The sequence below is a fragment of the Pogoniulus pusillus genome, chromosome 21 (genome assembly GCF_015220805.1).
Source record: "Pogoniulus pusillus isolate bPogPus1 chromosome 21, bPogPus1.pri, whole genome shotgun sequence".
NCBI lineage: Eukaryota > Metazoa > Chordata > Aves > Piciformes > Lybiidae > Pogoniulus > Pogoniulus pusillus.
The window spans coordinates 1,244,304-1,263,605 of NC_087284.1; the positions used below are offsets into that span (position 1 = coordinate 1,244,304).

At 47.7% G+C, this 19,302-nt stretch overlaps 1 protein-coding gene across 11 annotated transcripts in view; it reads right to left on the bottom strand.

The window, feature by feature from the left end:
* FHOD3 (formin homology 2 domain containing 3) overlaps window positions 1–19,302 on the bottom strand; it is a 415,781-nt gene that overhangs the window by 229,498 nt on the left and 166,981 nt on the right. For all 11 annotated transcript variants that reach the window (XM_064160772.1, XM_064160770.1, XM_064160768.1 and 8 more), the window contains exon 4: window positions 9,131–9,198. In XM_064160772.1, coding sequence (XP_064016842.1) covers window positions 9,131–9,198 — 68 coding nt within the window. The remainder of the gene's footprint in view (window positions 1–9,130; window positions 9,199–19,302) is intronic.

Genomic DNA, 19,302 nt, shown 5'->3' on the forward strand with positions numbered 1-19,302 from the left:
GCTTCCTACTTTAACCTCTACCTTTCCAAAGCAAATTGTGAGATCTGCCTTCTGGAACTGTTCTCAGAGCAGCTGAAGGTGTAAACCACTGCAGCATAGACTCATCCTTGACTGAAAGGAGATAAATGAAAGGGAACAGCAGAGGAAATGAAGGGGTTGAGAGACCAACCTGCTTTTGAAAAGCACTGAATAAATCAAATGTGAATTAAAAAAGGCTTTTGAGGTACTTCTTGCCTAACTAAAAGAGAAAGAAGGTGTAATGCAGCAGAGTGCAAACATGCCATGCTAGAGACAGAAATACCAACTCGGTTATCAATCCCATCAGCACACATGATGAGAGGGAAGAAGCAAACATCTGGAAGGTGCAGCAAAAGATGAAAGGTACCTGAGCCCATGCACCCTACACTGAAACGAGAATGTTTACTTAGGTTTTGGTCTGGGACCATCTTTTCAGACCCTTGAACTCGCTAACTTGCCAAGTTCTGTGACCTCAAAAGGAAAGGCGGTAAGAGGTTCAGGTTTCCAGGAAGAGAGCATTCACTGTGTGACAATGACATGTACAAGTAGCTACCACATGTGTGACAATGACATGTACAAGTAGCTACCACATGTGTGTGATAAGTTAAAAGAAGGTATGGAAAAGTTTGTAATTTGCTATGAAAAGGGATTCCTCTGCTAATGTCACAAAGATTTATGGCCTCTTAATCAGCAGGCATTAAGACAGTGACGAGAAAAGTAGCAAAACACAGGCAAAGCTCTCTAAGCTTCCTGCTAAGCTCCTGCAAGCTCACACAACTGCTGCCTAAACACAAAGGCTGCCTACTTAAAATTCTCTATGAAAAGACAGTGTTCACCTCATTGGATAACTAAATGGTTCACAGACTTGTAACAGATCAGATCTACTCTTTTCTATAAGCATCTCTGAGTGAAAAGAATCCAAGATAAAGTAAGTCACTTGGTAGTAGAGCTTGAGCTTTGTCTAAAGTGTAATGGAAAAGACTCCAAACAGTGAGTTTAAAGCTTGCTTATGTGGCTCAACAAAACCCACAAATGATACTTCTACCTCCATAACTCAGCTTAGCTATTAAAAGACCTCACAATTCCGTGATCAGCAGGCTCAATGGAATCAGAGAATGGTCTGGGTTGGAAGGGACCTCCAAAGCTCCAAGCCCTCTGCTGTAAGCAGGGGCATCCTCAACTAGACCAGATTGCCCAGAGCCTTTGTTGAGCCTCACCTTGAATATCTCCCCAGGGATGGGGCCTCAACCACCTCCTTGGGCAACCTGTTCCAGTGTCCCACTACATTCATGGTAAAGAACTTGTTCCAGCCATTCAATCTAAACCTGCTCTTCTCCAGCCTGAAGCCATTGTCCCTTGTCCTATCACGACAGGCCTTTGTAAACAGTCTCTCTCCATCCTTCGTGTAGGCTCCCATCAGGTACTAAAAGGCTGCTATTAGGTCTCCCCAGAGCCTTCTCTTCTCCAGGCCGAACAACCTCAGCTCCCTCAGCCTGTCTTTGTAGTGAAGGTGCTCCAAACCCCTGATCATTTTCATTGCCTGCTCTGGACCCACTCCATCAGGTCCATGTCCTTCCTATGTTGAGGGCTCCAGGCGTGGATGCAGTACTCCAGGTGAGGTCTCACCAGAGCGAAGGGTCAGAATCACCTCTCTGGATCTGTTTGCAACACTGCTTTTGATGCAGCCCAGGATGTGATTGGACTTCTGAGCATCAAGCTCACACTATCTGCTTGTGGACAGCTTCTTGCCCATCAGCATCTCCTAGTCCTTTTCCACGGGATTGCTTTCTACCACCTCCTCCTCCAGTCTGTACTGATAGTGAGGATTGCTCCTGCCCAGGTGCAGGACCCCACACTTGCTCTTGTTGAATCTGCTGAGGTTCACCTGGGCCCACCTCTCCAGCTTGTCCAGGTCCCATTGGATGACCTCCTGTCCCTCTGGTGTATTGACAGCACCACTCAGCTTGGTGTCACCTGCAAACTTGCTGATGGTGCACTTGATCCCACTGTCTGTAGCACTGATCAAAACACTGAACAGCACAGGTCCCAGCAGGGACACTGAGGGACACCACTTGTCACTGTCCTCTATGTGGACTTCAAACCATTGAGCAGTACCCTCTGAATGTGACCATGCAGCCAATTCCTTGTCCACTGAACAGTGCACCCATCAAACCCACATCTCTCCAACCTGGCAAGCAGGATGTTGTGGGGCACCTTGTCAAAGGTCTCGCTGGAGTCCAGACAGATCTCATCCATAGGTGACACTGGACAGTCACTTGATCATAGAAAGCCACTGGGTTAGTCAGGCAGGATTTGCCCCTAGTAAAGCCATGCTGGCTGGCTGGAATCACCTCTCTGTCCTCCATGTGCCTTGGCATGGCACCTAGGAGGATCTGTTCCGTGATGTCCCCAGGCACAGAGGTGAGGCTGACAGGATGGTAGCTCCCAGGGTCCTCCTTTCTACCCTTTTAAAAAGTGGGTGCAATGTTTCCTTTCTGCCAGTCCCCAGGGACTGCACCTGACTGCCAGCACTTTTCCAATAGCATGGAGAGTGGCTTGGCAGCTACATCAGCTACTGCCCTGAGGACTCTGAGATGCATCTCATCAGGTCCCACGGACTTGTATATCTTGAGGTTCCTCAGATAGTCATGCACCCTGTCTTCACTTACAGTGGAAGAGACTTTGTCTCCCTGGTCTCCCTCTTGTGGGCCACCAACATGAGAGCCTTGACTCTATGTTCATGTGCCACCAGCAGAATGAGAAGTGTAGGTGAGATTCCCTTCTTTACTATCCATTCTCCTGTCTCTGTACCATTTGATACATTACCTAATGCAGGTCTGTGGGATCTTATCTGAAGGTCGAGATCGAATCAGTTTGTCTCGAGGAAGGGCATCTTGCAAGAACACATCTCACCTGACGTGCAGCTTTCATGTGCAGAGAGGAACTGCTTACATACTGATAAGTATTTCTGCAGCCTCCTATTTCTGCAGGGCACAGGTTTGAAAGGTTTGCCCAAAGCATGAGAATTTTTATGCCACAAGAAAGTGTCTTTGCCTCCTACAAAGAATTGAGGTTTTGGAAGAGAGCTTCTCAAGGGCATTTCTTCTTTTTAAAGCTAACAGTGGCTGCTGCAAGCTCCACTTGCAGCGCCTGGGGACACTGGAGTAGAAGCCGAGCGCTGGGACACGCGTGCACGCCTTTGTCTCTTGCATGGCTAGCAGCTGTGCAGCCTGCTGCCTCTCCAAGGAATCACAACAAGATGCTTGTCTATGAGACTGTCGCTATGGAGAAGCTTATTTTCACTATTTTTTCCCCTTTCATGAGCTATTCCATTGTTTGCTAGAGCATTCCTGGATTTAATCCTATGCTGTCCAATTCTCTCTTGCTTCTATGACTAAGTTAAACATTTGACACTGTTCATTTAAATAAGAAGCCATGGGACTTGCCAGCCTGTGCCCTCCACACAACACACCCCTGAGTGAGCCAGCAGGCACGGTCTGTACTGCCAAACTTCCTGAAACACAAAAGTTAAAACAATCCAGCCCAGAAGTGAAAGCAATGCAGGCAGCCAGGACAGCAGCCGACATAGACACAAAAATCTTCTTGCTGAGTGGGATGGTTTGGGTGTTCCCTGCCCCCACACACTTGTGACTATCACCCAGACTAGACTCAGCCAAGCTGGAAATTGAGATGAAGCCTTATATTTACAGCTTAGCACAAGACACAAGCAGGTATTTACAATCTATACAGCAATAGACAGACAGAGACAAGGTAAAAAGTAATACAGAAAGACAGCAGCCCTCCCAGAAACCAGAGTCCCCAGGAGGGGCTCCCAACCACCCTTCTGCCTTCTCCCACCCCTCTACCTTTCCCCAGACTTTGCCTTATGCTCAAGGTGAGTTTGGAGGGTTGGCCAGGGGGGTTAGGAAGCAGATGGATTAGTCACACAGAGAGCAGGTTAGGTTAGAGAGAAGTGCAGCCCCAAAGACAGAGAACGAACAACTCCCTTATCTATGCTTGTGCTCTTGTTCTTATCCATCTCAGCAAGCCTATGAGTGCAGCAGCCATCACCATTGCTTCCTTTTCACAGACTAGCATCTAATTCTTCTCACCAACATATCCCAGCCAGGCCCAAACCAGCACACTGAGCTTTGCCTAAAGGCTTACAGGAGAGGATTGCACTCACAAAGGCCTCCACCAGTTGACAGACTTCACCCTCTGAGGAGGAGCTCCCCTTTCTGCTCTGTCACTCTACAACGACTCTATTAAGAGAGATCTAAACGTTGATGCTTGGACCATCTCTAATTTGCTCTGCAGAACACCACCAGCAATTTCACAAAGCTACACTGCACTCCTGTGTTGCATTGTGGTGATTCACCTAGGCAAAAGACCAGATGGATATTGTCAGTTCACTACACAGTGTTGTGTTCAGAGAAGTGCAAACTTTAGTGCCACTGCCAACACACCAACACTCCTGTCTGCAGAAGGGGCATGGCTAATTCAGCTACTGGAATAAAAATGAGTGCTTTTTAAAAGGGGGAGCTAGGGAAGCCTCTGCTCCTTGCCAAGTCCCTCCATCAGACAGCATGCTGGGAGAGTGCACTGTCCTCATGCTACAGTAATACACTGGAATGAGGTCTCCTTGGAAACCTCTCTTCCTCAGACTCCTTTGCCAAGAGAATATGCTGTGCAGCAAGGAGGCAGAACTGAAACACAATTCCTAGATGATTATGGTCAATGCAGTGGCGGGGAGAAGGAGGCTGTGAGGAAAAGAATGCCACGACACTCACACAAAGTCCCTCCCAAAGTGCAAATGATGACCACTCTTTTCAGAACTGAAAAATACCTTCCCTCCCCCCTCCTTTTTTTAATCTCCTACAAGTCAAGATAGGATCACAAAGTTCAGCTGTTTTCAGGAGGATTAAGGCTTAGGGATTAGGCTTCATTCACTTGAGAATGTAAATTAGCAGCAGAGTGACAGCAGCTGACTGGTGAGGAAATGGAGGAAGGAGGAAGCAGGTCAAAGAGCAAAGCAAGCAGGCCTGCAGGCTTTTGCTGGCATAAATGGCAAATGACAATGCCTCTGGTGCTCCACCACATGAAAGTGAAATGCAGGACCATTGCTCAACATACTTCAAAAGCCTCCTCTCTTATTAAGCAAATGAAAGCAGAGAGGCAAACCCCACATTTCTTCCAGCAAAAGCATCAATGATGGGTAGGTCCTTACCCCACCCTTCCTACTTCTAACAGTGCAAGGAGAATAGAAATCTATCCATCTTCTTTCCTAATATTTTTTCTGGCTCTGACAAACCCTCACATATACAAAAAACATCCAAACAAACCCACAGCTTGCCCCTAACCTGCCTGCCCTGGGCAGCACAAGGCTGTGACCAGAATGCCATTCGATTTCATGGCTGTGGCTTCCCTGGGGGATTTCAGGAGATGATAGAATGCTCTGCCCAGGTGGGAGTGGAAAGTTAACAGGCAGTTATTCTCAACCCTCCTTTCAGCTGCCTACCTCAGTGAGCTCAGAGCCTGCTTTAGAAATATCCCACAGTAATGTCTCCACAGGAGACACTGCCCAGGGAGGTGATGGAGTTGCTATCCCTGGAGGTGTTTAAACAGAGAGTGGATGTGGCACTTGAGGCCACGGTCTAGTGATTAAGGATGAAGGATGGGATGAAGGTTGGAATGGATGATCCTGGTGGTTCTTTCCAACTAGCAGTGTCAATCTGCAGAGGGTTTGGGACAGGCTGGAGCGATGGGCTGGGGCCATTTGCACGAGGTTTAACAAGGCCAAGTGCCAGGTCATGCACTTTGGCCACAACAACCCCCAGCAGCCCTACAGGCAAGGGGAGGAGTGGCTGGAGAGCTGCCTGGCAGAGAGGGACCTGGGGGTGCTGGTGGCCAGCAGCTGAACATGAGCCAGCAGTGTGCCCAGGTGGCCAAGAAGGCCAACAGCATCCTGGCCTGCATCAGCAGTGGTGTGAGCAGCAGGAGCAGGGAGGTGCTCATGCCCCTGTACTCAGCACTTGTGAGCCCACACCTTGAGTACCGTGTCCAGTTTGGGTCAGCACAGCACAGGAGGGACATTGAGATGCTGGAGCAGGTGCAGAGAAGGGCAACGTGGCTGGGGAGGGGTCTGGCAAACATGGCCTGTGAGGAGCAGCTGAGGGAGCTGGGGGTGTTCAGTCTGGAGAAGAGGAGGCTGAGAGGGGACCTTATTGCCCTCTACAGCTACCTAAAAGGAGGTTGTAGTGAGGCTGCAGCTGGTCTCTGCTCCCCAGTTACTAATGGTTGGACAAGAGTAAATGGCCTCAAGTTGCATCAGGGGAGGTTTGGGTTGGCTGTTGGGAGGAAGTTCTTTCCTGAGCAGGTGCTCAGGCACTGGCACAGGCTGCCCAGGGAGGTGGTGGAGTCACCATCCCTGGAGGTGTTTAAAGGGAGAGTGGCTGTGGTGCTTGAGGCTGTGGTCTGGTGCTGAAGGCTGCTGGGATGAAGGTTGGGCTGGATGCTCCTGGTGCTCCTTTCCAACCCCAGTGATTCCTAGTGCTGAGATGTTGTGCTGAGGGCTTTGGGTTAGTCAAGGGCTTGTCAGTGTGTGTGCTGGTTTGAGCCTAGCTGGGATATTTTGGTGAGAAGAATTAGACTAGAGGCTGTGAACAGGAAGCAATGGTGATGGCTGCTGCACTCATAGGCTTGCTGAGATGGGTAAGAACAAGAACACAAGCATAGATAAGGGAGTTGTTTGCTCTCTGTCTTTAGGGCTGCACTTCTCTCTAACCTAACCTGCCATCTGTGTGACTGATCCATCTGCTTCCTAACCCCCCTGGCCAACCCTCTGAACTCACCTTGAGTGTAAGGCAAAGTCTGGGGTAACATAGAGGGGTGGGAGGAAGGTGGAAGGGTGGCTGGGGGCCCATGATGGGGACTCTGGTTTCTGGGAGGGCTGTTGTGTTTCTGTGTTACTTTTTAACTTGTCTATAGCTGTAGATATTGTAAACACCTGCTTGGATATTGTGCTGAGCTGTAAATATAAAGCTTCATTCAATTTCCAGCTCGGCTGAGTCTAGTCTGCGTGATTTTCACAAGTGTGAGGGGGCAGGGAACAGCCAAACACCCAATCTAATGATTGGACTCGATGCTCTTGGAGGTCTTTTCCAATCTAAGAAATTCTGTGATTCTGTGAACTGCTCCCTGCCTTCACTATGTGCCACACCTGTTAAAGCTGCCAGCCAAACAACTGCTCCCACCGACGAGATTACAATGTGTGGTAATAGAAGAGTTATGCCATACTCTATCAGAAACAGAAACTGCAGATCATTCCTGGAGCCCAGCTTTTTCACTGGCTAAAGCAACAGGTGCATTCTATGGATCAAGACTGACATGCAATGCTTGCACTTAGAAAAGCTTCATTTGGCTTGAAAAATGAATAAGCATAGTCAGGAAATGATTGAACGAGCATTGGACTGCCAAGGTAGAGTCATTTTCCTGCACTTTAAACTACAGTTCAGTTCTTTGGAATCCACAGTTACTGATGTAATTAAACTACTGGATTGTCAATCCAGATGTGCTTGGTGCTACCTAGTTCAACCCCCACTGTTTATTTCAGTTAATTTCAGAAGCCAGGTCAGCTACAGCAAATTGACCTGGAAAGAATCATATCATAGAATCAGTCAGGGTTGGAAGGGACCACGAGGGTCACACAGGGTACTATAAAGACATCAGTATTTTCACACTGTTCCCTTTTATCCTGTTCTCACATCTATCTACAGGGAGCAGCATTTTACAACATGCATGGCAGGACTGACCACTGCCCCTTACTTTGAGCAACCTGCAATACAAAGTTTGGCTACTAATGATGACTCCAAAGAAAATTCACTCTCAAGTGTCCATTCTATTGCATGTCCTTGACATAAGTCAATTGAGTAAGCAGCAATCACCAGATGTTAGTGATTTCCTCCCCCCTAGCCTTTAAAGCAGCTCTGTGCCAGCTAACGATAAAAATATATCACTGAAGTCTTAAAAATAACATTTCTTTCCCAGACAAAAGCAGTTTAGAGACAAAACTACTGCTTATATGCCGTTCCACCTTGACACCAGAAAGAATCCCCTGTGGCCTTCCCTTCTACAATACCCTCAGTCCAGAAAACAAAGATTCTGGTGTTTCTCAAGAACTTGTTTTGCACTGTGCTAAAAATGTCAGAAAAACAAAGGTCACATTTTCTGGTGTTTGCCATTAGCACAGCTGAGAAGCTGCAGAGATAATCATTTCACACCTCCCTTACACAGGGATACATTCTAAGTTCTGGATTGCCCCGAAATTTCTTTGGGATAGTTGAAAGAATACTGTGATGGTTTGGGTGTTACCTGCCCCCCCCCCCCACTTAACAAAACCATAGAATCATAGAATCACAAAATCAAACAGGTAGGAAGAGACCTCCAAGCTCAGCCAGCCCAATCTAGCACCCAGCCCTATCCAGTCAACCAGACCATGGCACTAAGTGCCCCAGCCAGGCTTTGCTTCAACACCTCCAGGCACAGCAACTCCACCACCTCCCTGAGCAGCCCATTCCAATGCCAATCACTCTCTCTGACAACAATTTCCTCCTAACAGCCAGCCTAGACCTGCCCTGGCACAGCTTGAGGCTGTGTCCCCTTGTTCTGATGCTGGGTGCCTGGCAGAAGAGCCCAACCCCACCTGGCTACAGCCTCCCTTCAGGTAGTTGTAGACAGCAATGAGCTCTGCCCTGAGCCTCTTCTCCAGGCTGCACACCCCCAGCTCCCTCAGCCTCTCCTCACAGGGCGAGTTTCCTTCTTCACTTTGTTGGCAGATCTCAACCATTACTCTACATGTGACGGACTGAAGTGACAGTGCAAGGCTTGCAAAGCAGATCTCAACCATTACTCTACATGTGACAGACTGAAGGGACAGTGCAAGGCTTGCAAAGCAGAAAAAGACCCTAAGAAGCAAATGGTTAATAGCACTTTACAAAAGAGGTCTTAAATCCTCTTCTGCAGAAACAGCAAGTTACTTTCTGCACTAAACCACAGGAAAACCAGAAAGTAATTCTTGTTCAAATCATGGAATGGGCAGCCACTGTTTACTCACCTGAAATATCTGTTTCAAGGAGAAAAGTGCTCGTCTCAGCTCCCGCCCATTGGAATTGTAAAGCTTTTCTGGAACAAGGAAAAGACAAGAGCATGTTCAGCACAAATAAAAAGGACAACTCACGACCAAAAAATGGGGTACAGATTTTAAGAGTTTGAGTGGCAGAGTCATAGCCCCCTTTGCCCACCAGGCAGGCTGCTGTTAAAGAAAGCAACTTCATTTTTCATAGAGAGAGGACCCACTCATTTCAAAAGCAAAGGAAAACAAACAGGGTTTAGTCATCCATAACTTCAGATGGCATCTCCCAGGTCAGTTCATGGTAGCTTCCACAAGATCTGTGACAAACAATGCCCTAAAGAGGCTTTGGGAAATGCCTAGAATCATAGAGTCGAGCAGGTTGGAAGAGACCTCCAACATCATCCAGTCCAACCTAGCACCCAGCCCTGGCCAATCAACCAGATCATGGCACTGAGTGAACCATCCAGGCTTGGCTTCGACACCTCCAGGGATGGCAACTCCACCACCTCCCTGGGCAGCCCATTCCAATGCCAATCACTCTCTCTGACAACAACTTCCTCCTAACATCCAGCCTAGACCTGCCCTGACACAACTTGAGACTCTGTCTGCTTGTTCTGTTGGCCTGGCAGCAGAGCCCAACCCCACCTGGCTACAGCCTCCCTTCAGGTAGTTGTAGACAGCAATGAGCTCTGCTCTGAGCCTCCTCTGCTGCAGGCTGCACACCCCCAGCTCCCTCAGCCTCTCCTCAGAGGGCTGTGCGCCAGGCCCCTCACCAGCTGTGTCACCCTTCTCTGGACACCTTCCAGCACCTCAACATCTCTCTTGAATTGAGGAGCCCAGAACTGGACACAGCAAATGCCTAGAATTACTGCTAGATTACTTAGAATTACTACTAAAAGCCTAGAATCCCTGCTCTCTTTGCAGAAGGTAAATCAAGAGTTTATTTTAAGTGACTAGTCTCAAAAGATTCACTCTTGGTTCTGTTACCAAAGTTAGAGCCATTGGATCCCATCCTTGACTGCCTTCCCTCTAGACATTCTTTTCTCATGTTCTCATTTTTCTATTGTTAAATCTTTTCTGCAATAGCAATGAATATTAATACCAGAAATAGTCAGACAGTCTGTTCTAAGTGTAATTCAAACCAGTGTTTTATTCTCATGATAACTGATCTTGATCGTCTCCTAACTGGAGCTGAAGCATTCTTTTCACCATCCAGTACTGAAATACATTAGTTCATTTATTTGCCTACCAATCTACACTCAAAGGAAATAAAGAAGACAAAAGCAACCCATCTGCTGTCGTTCTGTGTTGGGAATCACGTTCGGTGGAGCACTATGGGAAGATGACTCTTTGTTCACCAATATGGTTAGATGGTCAAATCCCCTTTATTTCCGTGATACAGTGACTTATATGCACTTCTAGCAAGAGGTGTGCTCAGCTTAAGATTGGTTACAGTCAGAGGGTCCAGAGTTACATGTAAGGTGTGCATAGGTTAACTTATCACAACATTCTAAGGGTCAGCCTCCCAGACCACCCACTCCAGCCCCCTTGGTTATCTAGTCTCTGCCCACTGCAGCTGTGTGTGGGGTGCTCAGTTGTTTACATCTCGATTTCCTAGCCTCGCTGGGAACCAAGGACGTTCTCAGCGCCAGTTACCCATGTTTATGACTTTATGTCCTCGACTGGTGAGAAATTCTTCCACAGTTCTGAACCCTCACACGATGTCTGTGCCTTTGGAAGACATCTTGGACTGCACATCCCAAGGTTATTATTTCAGATTTGGCAGTGACTGTAGCATGCCTGGATGGAGCTGGAGGTATGCTCTTGCAGTCCTCCTGGTCTGCTGCGTTTGGCACGTCCAATGAAGGCTACAGCAACACTTCACAGTCCTCAATTTAATTGGTTTTTTACACTCACACAGTCTGGGGGCAATGACAAAGAAAACCCAAATCTTCACTGTCACTTTCCATGACGTGCTTTACCTTGCCCACAGATCATCAGGAAAGGGCACTGAACAGCAGGTCATGCTATCGAACCAGGGACGTCTGTGCTGGGGGAATGCCATTATGGAAAAAATCAAATATCCAACCTTAAAGCTTTGCTTCTGATTTTTCTCTCTCCATTTCTCTTTTGACTATACACTACAAAATGAAATTAAATCTTATTTCCCTCTTGCAGGAAGCTCCAGCTCTGGAGCCCCTGTTACAAGAAGGATCTGGAGATGCTGGAGTGTGTCCAGAGCAGGGCCAGGAGGATGCTCAGAGGCTGCAGCAGCTCTGCTGTGAGCACAGACTGAAAGAGTTGGGGCTGTGCAGGCTGGAGCAGAGGAGGCTCCCAGGTGACCTTCTTGTGGCCTTCCAGCATCTGAAGGGGACCTACAAAAAAGCTGGGGAGGGACTTCTGAGGCTGTCAGGGAGTGCCATTCCCCCCATTGAATCAAAGCTGGAGGTGGATAGGTTCAGCCTGGAGGTGAGGAGGAAGTTGTTGAGCAGGAGAGTGGTGAGAGGCTGGAATGGGTTGCCCAGAGAGGTGGTTGAGGCCCCATGGCTGGAGGTGCTTAAGGCCAGGCTGGCTGAGGCTGTGTGCAGCCTGCTCTAGGGTAGGGTGTCCCTGGGCACGGCAGGGGGGTTGGAACTGGCTGCTCTTTGCGGTCCCTTCCAACCCTGACTGACTCTAGGACTCTACGATTCCACGTTACGGAACAGGTCTAGCATTTGAGGATTGAGTGCATTTATAACTCAGTGACTTGGGTGAAAGATGGCAACTTTTAATTTTAGCAGAAGCATTCCTTACTCCCAACAGTCACCCTCAACCAAAGGAAAACAGCCAAGTAACACTTCCCCAAACCTGAACACTTTTTGGGGGGGAAACTTTGAAAGTAGTGTTGCTAATCTCTAATTGATCTCAAAGGCAGAATGTGCAGATTTGGCACAACTGTTGTTGTTCTAAATCGTCTCCTTCCCTGTACTGCTTATGGCCTGCCACAAAAGCACTGGAGGAGGAGATTCCACTCCACGTTGTAAGCTTGGAGGCACACTGCAACTACTCTGACTGCAAAACGTGCTGGCCTGTGCAGCTACAGTGCCTGGCAGGGTAAAGAGTGACTTTTTAAGGGAGAACTTACAGAACAATGAAGTTCTTTTCAGACCCAGTCTGACAACTTTCTACTGCCGTCCTACACAAAATATTCCCTTTTGAAAGATACCTCCATCTGGCACTTGTTATTATTCATTTCCTTCTCATAACTCACCAACATCACCACAAGCAGAATGTCTCCAAACAAGGCAGCATATTATCATCTTAATTAAGAGAGGCACCAGCTCTTAGAGTGCTGGCAGCTTTGTACATAACTATCAATGTCCTAACAGATGCCATCTGTTAGTCTTGGTACTAAAGAGGAACAGTCACCGTGTCAGCCTCGGGTAACGTCCTGACAAGCCATTGTTATGACACAACAAAGCAGGTTGCTTTCGCTGGTGCGTGCACAGTCTTGGTATGGCTCCGAGGAACAGCGGCAGGCATTCTTCTGCTTGGTCTCTTCACAGAACATAACCTCATCCTTGGCAGGCAGCACAGACAATGCTCACCCTGCTTGTGCGTAGCAAAGAGTAAATAAAGTAAGGGCAGCCCAAAAAGGAGTCTGTCACTAGAGCTGAAGAATCAATAATTACTTCACGTATCAAGTCTGGCAACAGCAGTGGCAACAAGACAGCAACACAGATGGCAAACACTTGAGCTGGTCTGTTACCCCTTATGAGGACTGGCAATCCAGGCAAGTCATCTCAGCTCTGACATCTACTACTGGGATGAAGCAATCTACACAGAGAAAATGTGCATTCACAGATTCCTCCACAAATGAAGCTAATCCTGTCGAATCAGCTCAGAAATACAAGCTCCTAACCTTCTTCACCTGATATTCTTACACACAGGCACTACAACAACCATCTAGAGAAGTCCTGGCACCCACTTCTTAATAGTGCTGGCAACCATCAGAAACATTCATGGAGCATAAGCCAAGGAACAAAGGGAGACTCCAGCCACTCCCCGGGGTCATGCTGCATCAGATGTGTCGGGTTAGGAGTTGGCAGCGCAGGGCAAAGCTCGCCTGGGGCAGCAGAAGCTGCGCAAAGCGAGGTGCTGCACAGGTCGCTGTTACAGCTTGTGTCTTCCTTGGGCTGCTGTGTGCTGCTTATCTGAAAATGCCACCTCCAGAAAACAGATTACAGCTTTGGGACACTTGGCAAAAAAAGGATGTGCAGCTGCTGGCAGTAACTTTAAACCCACAAGTCTCTGGCAGTGGAACACATCTCCTGTCCCTCCCCAGGTCAGGTACTGGCCGGGCACATGCTGCACTCGCAGAACTCAAGGTTAGAACAGACAAAAGAGGCCAGGCAGTCTGAGACAGCTGACTTCATCAACCTATTAATGACTGCATTTCGAGCAGCCATGTCAGACACGAGAAGCGATGCTGTCGTGCTCCTCTCTTACCCCCTGTCAGCATGAGAAGCTGCACCGCTGGCTGTGAAGCAGACCCACGGCAGAGCCCAGGGAACAGGACACTCTCCTAGTGCACCCCCCGGAGGTAATTAACACTGCTCATTCTTTTCCTTTCTGAAAGAAAAGGCACTCTGCCCCTTCGGGGACTTCCCACTGACAGAGCAATAGTGTCCAGCAGGCTGAGCTGGTATTTCCATAACCTTGGACCCTTGCTTTTTGCCTACAGGCTGTAGGCCACCACGAGAAACTCAAAAGCATCAGCACTGCCAACCTCCTATTCAAACTCAGAGCCAGCTCCTCTGAAACGATCAGACAGAAAACCAGGTGCTGGCATGGCCTTCACTTCTATCTGTCTTTCTGTGACAAGAAAGAGTCACATTTGTCAAATTACCCTTCAGATCATAACAGCTAGGTGTGCAGCCCGGAAAGACAGAGAGATTCCCACAGCTGGCCACGTTTTTCCAACAAGAAGAGGATCAAAGAGAGTCAGGCTTATGAGACAGACAGACAGACAGACACCTAGAATCATAGAATCAACCAGGTTGGAAGAGACCTCCAAGCTCATCCACTCCAACCTAGCACCCAGCCCTGGCCAATCAACCAGACCACGGCACCAAGTGCCTCAGCCAGTCTCTTCTTGAACACCTCCAGGATGAAGTATTTCTATGATGGAACAGTGAAAACAGACTTGATAAGAGATCTTGATGTCTACTCTATGAAATACTCTTCATCCATAACCTGCTATGTGGTTCCCAGTGTTGCATCCCAGCAAATCCATCTATCACTCGACTAATATACAGAGACAGCTACGTACCCAGCAAGTCCTGTGGCTCTTTCTTCTCTTTTCAGGTGTGTGATTCTGTGTGGGGTTTTTTTTTTCATAGAATCATAAAATCATAGAATCAACCAGGTTGGATGAAACCTCCAACCTCATCCAACCCCCCTGCCAGAGCAGGACAATATTATCTAACACAGATCATACAGGAGCACATCCAGACAGGTCCTGAAGGTCTCCATAGAAGGAGACCTCACAGCCTCTCTGAGGAGCCTGTTCCAATGCTTTGTGACCCTTACAGTCAAGAAGCTCTCCCTTGTGTTGAGGTGGAACCTCCTGTGCTGCAACTTACACTCACTGCTCCTTGTCCTATTCCAGGGAGCAGTGAACAAGAACTGTCAAGAACTTCCTCCTAACATCCAGCCTAGACCTGCCCTGACACAACTTGAAACTCTGTCCCCTTGTTCTGTTGCTGGGTGCCTGGCAGCAGAGCCCAACCCCACCTGGCTACAGCCTCCCTTCAGGTAGCTGCAGACAGCAATGAGCTCTGCCCTGAGCCTCCTCTTCTGCAGGCTGCACACCCCCAGCTCCCTCAGCCTCTCCTCAAAGGGTGAGGTAACAATGTACAGGTGCCTATTTTCTTACAACAGCAGCACTTTGGTCAAGAGAAGGCTTCTCAGTCTAAAGCAAACCTGTTCCTTATTATTCTGAGCTTTCATTTGCTTTTACTTTTGTGAAAATAATTCCCTGAGAGAGGAAAGGAAACCAACTCATTCCAGGTGAAAGCAGACTTCTATACTTGAATTTGGCTTAAAGCAGCAATGGCAGGCAACGATTTGTTTTGCAAGCAGCATCTTTTCAGGAAGCAGAAGCCTTTAAAGGCTTTATTCTACCACTGGTAGAACAGAAACAGAACATCTGCTTCTGATGGCAGAGACAAGTATCCATTCAGAAGGTGAGGGAATGCTATCTTTTTCCTTCACCAACTTGGATATGGAGGGATTAATATCCTCTTTCAGCTCTTTCATACCAGCTTTGATACCATCTTTTATCTCTGTAGCCAGAGTTTTATGGAAGAAACTACAGGAGTGTGCAACAAACTGTCCTCCACCTGCCTCATTTGGTTAGTAAATTCACCAACAGTAGGCAGCCTTCCATCTCTGTTCTTTCCCACAAATCTGGTTGCCAAGATACTAGCATCAGATGGAGAAGCAAGTTTAATATCTTCTTTGAAAGACAGGAATTCCATCAGGACTGTGATCTCCTTCAAAGCAAACTCCCTCAGAAGCTTAATTCCTTGCTCAATTCTAATCCACTTCCTAAGCACCCATGGAAAATCACCTCTGGAAGGGTAACTCAGTAGCACAGCCAAGGAGAGGCATGTCCACAGGGTATCCTTAACCAAGAATGTATTTGTCAAGTCCACTTTCTTTTGTAAGTGACCCAATTTGTTTTGCAGACTTGTCTCCTACCTCAAGAACACTGGCATCTGTATCATGGCATCTCCTTAGCCAGCTCAGAATTGGTTCTCCTGATTCCTTCTGGTATTCTTTTCTGTCTTATCTCCTTCCTGGGCTCTCTAGAACTCTGGATATCATCTTCATCATCTGCATCTTCTCCCTGGCCTGGAAAGAAAAGTCTCCTAAGGACATTCCTAAACTCCTCAGAGCCTTAATCTTTCTTAACATGTACATTCAGATATCCTTTCCCATTGCCATTATTACTATACTGTGGCTTCAATACTGTAGCAATGTCCCTAAGGCTAATTTTCTCCTGGTCCTGTGTCTCATCCTGTGTCTGCTAGATGCACCTTCTACTGCACTCTCTTCCTCCTCAGAATCACTGTCTCTCCAAATCTTATCTTTTGCATTTGCTGGATCTAGAAAAGCTTTAGAAGTGTCCTCTAGGGAATCATCTAGCACAGATTTGTCTGTTTTCTGCTTCATTTTCCTGGGAAGTGGAATAGGAGCAATTTTAGCAAGAGCAGAGACTGGGATAGCAGTAGCCTTAGCCACAGTCGCAGCTGAGCTGGCTGAGTCAGAAGCCACTGCTTGGCTGCCTGCCCTCTTATCGGGAGTGAGTGAGCTCCTGGCACACTTCCCTGGGTCTGCTGGACTTGTTTTCATTCCAGCAGAAGTGTCCATGCCTCGTTAGTAACGGCCAACTCAGCCTCTTTCATGGCTGACTCTCCGCTCTCTCCCCACCGCGGGATGTTACCAGCTGCTCTTAGGAACGGTTTCTGCTGTTCCTGACCTTGAGCATCCAATCTTATCTCACCAGTTCTGCTCTTCTGACGTCTGCTGGGACTGCAGAAATGTCTCCTTCAAGTGGCATTACATGATTTTTCTGCATACCAAGCTACAAATAGCCCAGTGATTACAGTTGCAAAGGTCAGCCACAAAACATAAAGGCATACAGTAGGAGCATTTTTAAAAGCCTGACCTTCCAGGTCATAGAATCATAGAAAGGTTTAGGTTGGAAGGGACCTCAAGGATCATCCAGCTCCAACCCCCTGCCATAGGCAGGGACACCTCCCACTAGAGCAGGTTGCTCAAGGCCTCATCCAACCTGGCCTTAAACACCTCCAGGGAGGAGACACTCACAACCTCCCTGGGCAGCCTGTGCCAGTGTCTCACCACCCTCACTGCAAAGAACATCCTCCTAATATCTAGTTTAAATCTCCCTTCTGCCAATTCAAACCCATTCCTCCTCATCCTGTCATTACAAGACCTTGTCAATAGTCCCTCCCCAGCCTTCCTGTAGCTCCCATCAGATACTGGAAGGCCACTATAAGGTCTCCTCGAATACTTCTTCAGGCTGCAGAGCCCCAACTCTCTCAGCCTGTCCTCATAGCAGAGCTGCTGCAGCTTTCTGAGCATCTTCATGGCCCTCCTCTGGACTGGCTCCAACACTTCCATGTCCTGCTTGTGTTGGGGGCTCTAGAACTGCACACAGGACTCCAGGTGGGGTCTGATGAGAGCAGAGTAAAGGGAGAGAATCCCCTCCCTTGCCCTGCTGCCCACACTGCTCCTGCTGCAGCCCAGGACACGGTTGCTGTCTGGGCTGCATGTGCACAGTGTTGGTTCATGTTGGGCTTTTCATCATCCCAGACTCCCAGGTCCTTTTCCTCAGGGCTGCTCTCGGCCACTCTTATTACTGTCTACAACTACCTGAAGGGACACTGTAGCCAGGTGGGGGGTGGCCTCTTCTCCCAGGCAGCCAGCAATAGAACAAGGGGACACAGTCTCCAGTTGTGCTGGGGTAGGTCTAGGCTGGATGTTAGGGGGAAGTTCTTGCCAGAGAGAGTGATTGGCATTGGAATGGGCTGCTCAGGGAGGTGGTGGAGGCACCATCCCTGGGGGTCTTCAAGAAAAGACTGGATGAGGCACTTAGTGCCATGATCTGGTTGACTGGATAGGTCTGGGTGATAGGTTGGACTGGATGATCTTGGAGGTCTCTTCCAACCTGGTTGATTCTATGACTCTATGATTCTATGATTCGCCACCCAGCCTGTATCTGTGCCTGGGATTGCACCGACCCAGGTGCAGGACCACAAACTCTCCTGCACTCACAGGGAGAACCAACTCAAAATCCTATGAAACATTAACAACAGTGGCACTTCTATAAACCAACCAAACTTTACAAACATGAATTTCGGTCTTTTCAATATCAGATTTATCAAAACCCAGCTGATTTTCTGACAACAAACCCCCAAATCATCCATTTGTAAAACATCCACAGTATGGCTGGGTAGAGGAAACGTTGGCTTCACCTTAACTTCTGAAATTCATTACCAAGAAATCAACTTGGGCTGGCCCCGTGTTGGGCACCAAATAAAGAATGTGCTGGGCTAGGAACTTCACCCTCACACTATTTGAAATTTACCAGCCTGGCTCAAGCAGGCTGGAAGTAAGATAAAGCTCTGCTTACAGCAAAGCAAACTTCACACACGTATGTATACAATACACTTACAAGTATTTACAATTACACACATTAGAAACAATGCAGAAATCCAAACTCCCTCCCAAAAAAACTTCCAGAAGGGGCTCAAAGCCTCTCTCTCTCTCCCCCCCAGACAGACAAAACAATCAGCAAAGCTAACTTATTAGCTCTTAGAGGAAGATATTAGAGCAAAGCAAAGGACAAATGAATAGATCCAATGCTTAGGAGCAAAGATGGCAGAAGGACAAATTGTTTACATTTTGGCTTTTTGCCCCTTTTAGCAAACCAATGAATGATACAGACTCTATCATTATCATTCTTTTACAACCAATGATCTAACTTCTCTCATGAAAATACTCCAATCAGCCTCAAACCAGCACACCTTCAAAAGGGATTCTCTATTTTCAAAGATTAGACATTCTTCTACTTCTCTACTGTGCCCCAATTAGGCCATGCCTGGAGTATTCTGCCCAGTGCCAGGCTCCTCAGTTCAAGAGAAGCAGGTAACTACTGGACAGAGCCCGTCAGAGGGCCATGAAAATTACTAGGGAACTACAGCAGCATTTATCTTGCAATGAAAGAGAGACCTCAGTCTCCTTAGCCAGAAAAGAGAAGACTGAGAGGGGATCTTATCAGTGTATATAAATATTGAAATGGTGGAGGTGATGAGGATGAGGCTGGGCTCTTCTCTATGGTAGCAAGTGATATGGGACAAGGGCGAGAGAACATAGAGTGTAGCAACCTAGTTAAATCATGAACTATGTGAGCACTGATATTAAGCATCATCAGTCAGATAACACAGAGGAGAGGGGTTAAGCTTGAGAGGGTCTTGAAACACTCTTCTGGAGAAGAAGAATACTGTAGTCAAAGATGAGAACACTGGAGACTCCAGCCAAGAATGTGACTCACAACTGATGCTAGGTGGACAAAAGGTAGAGAG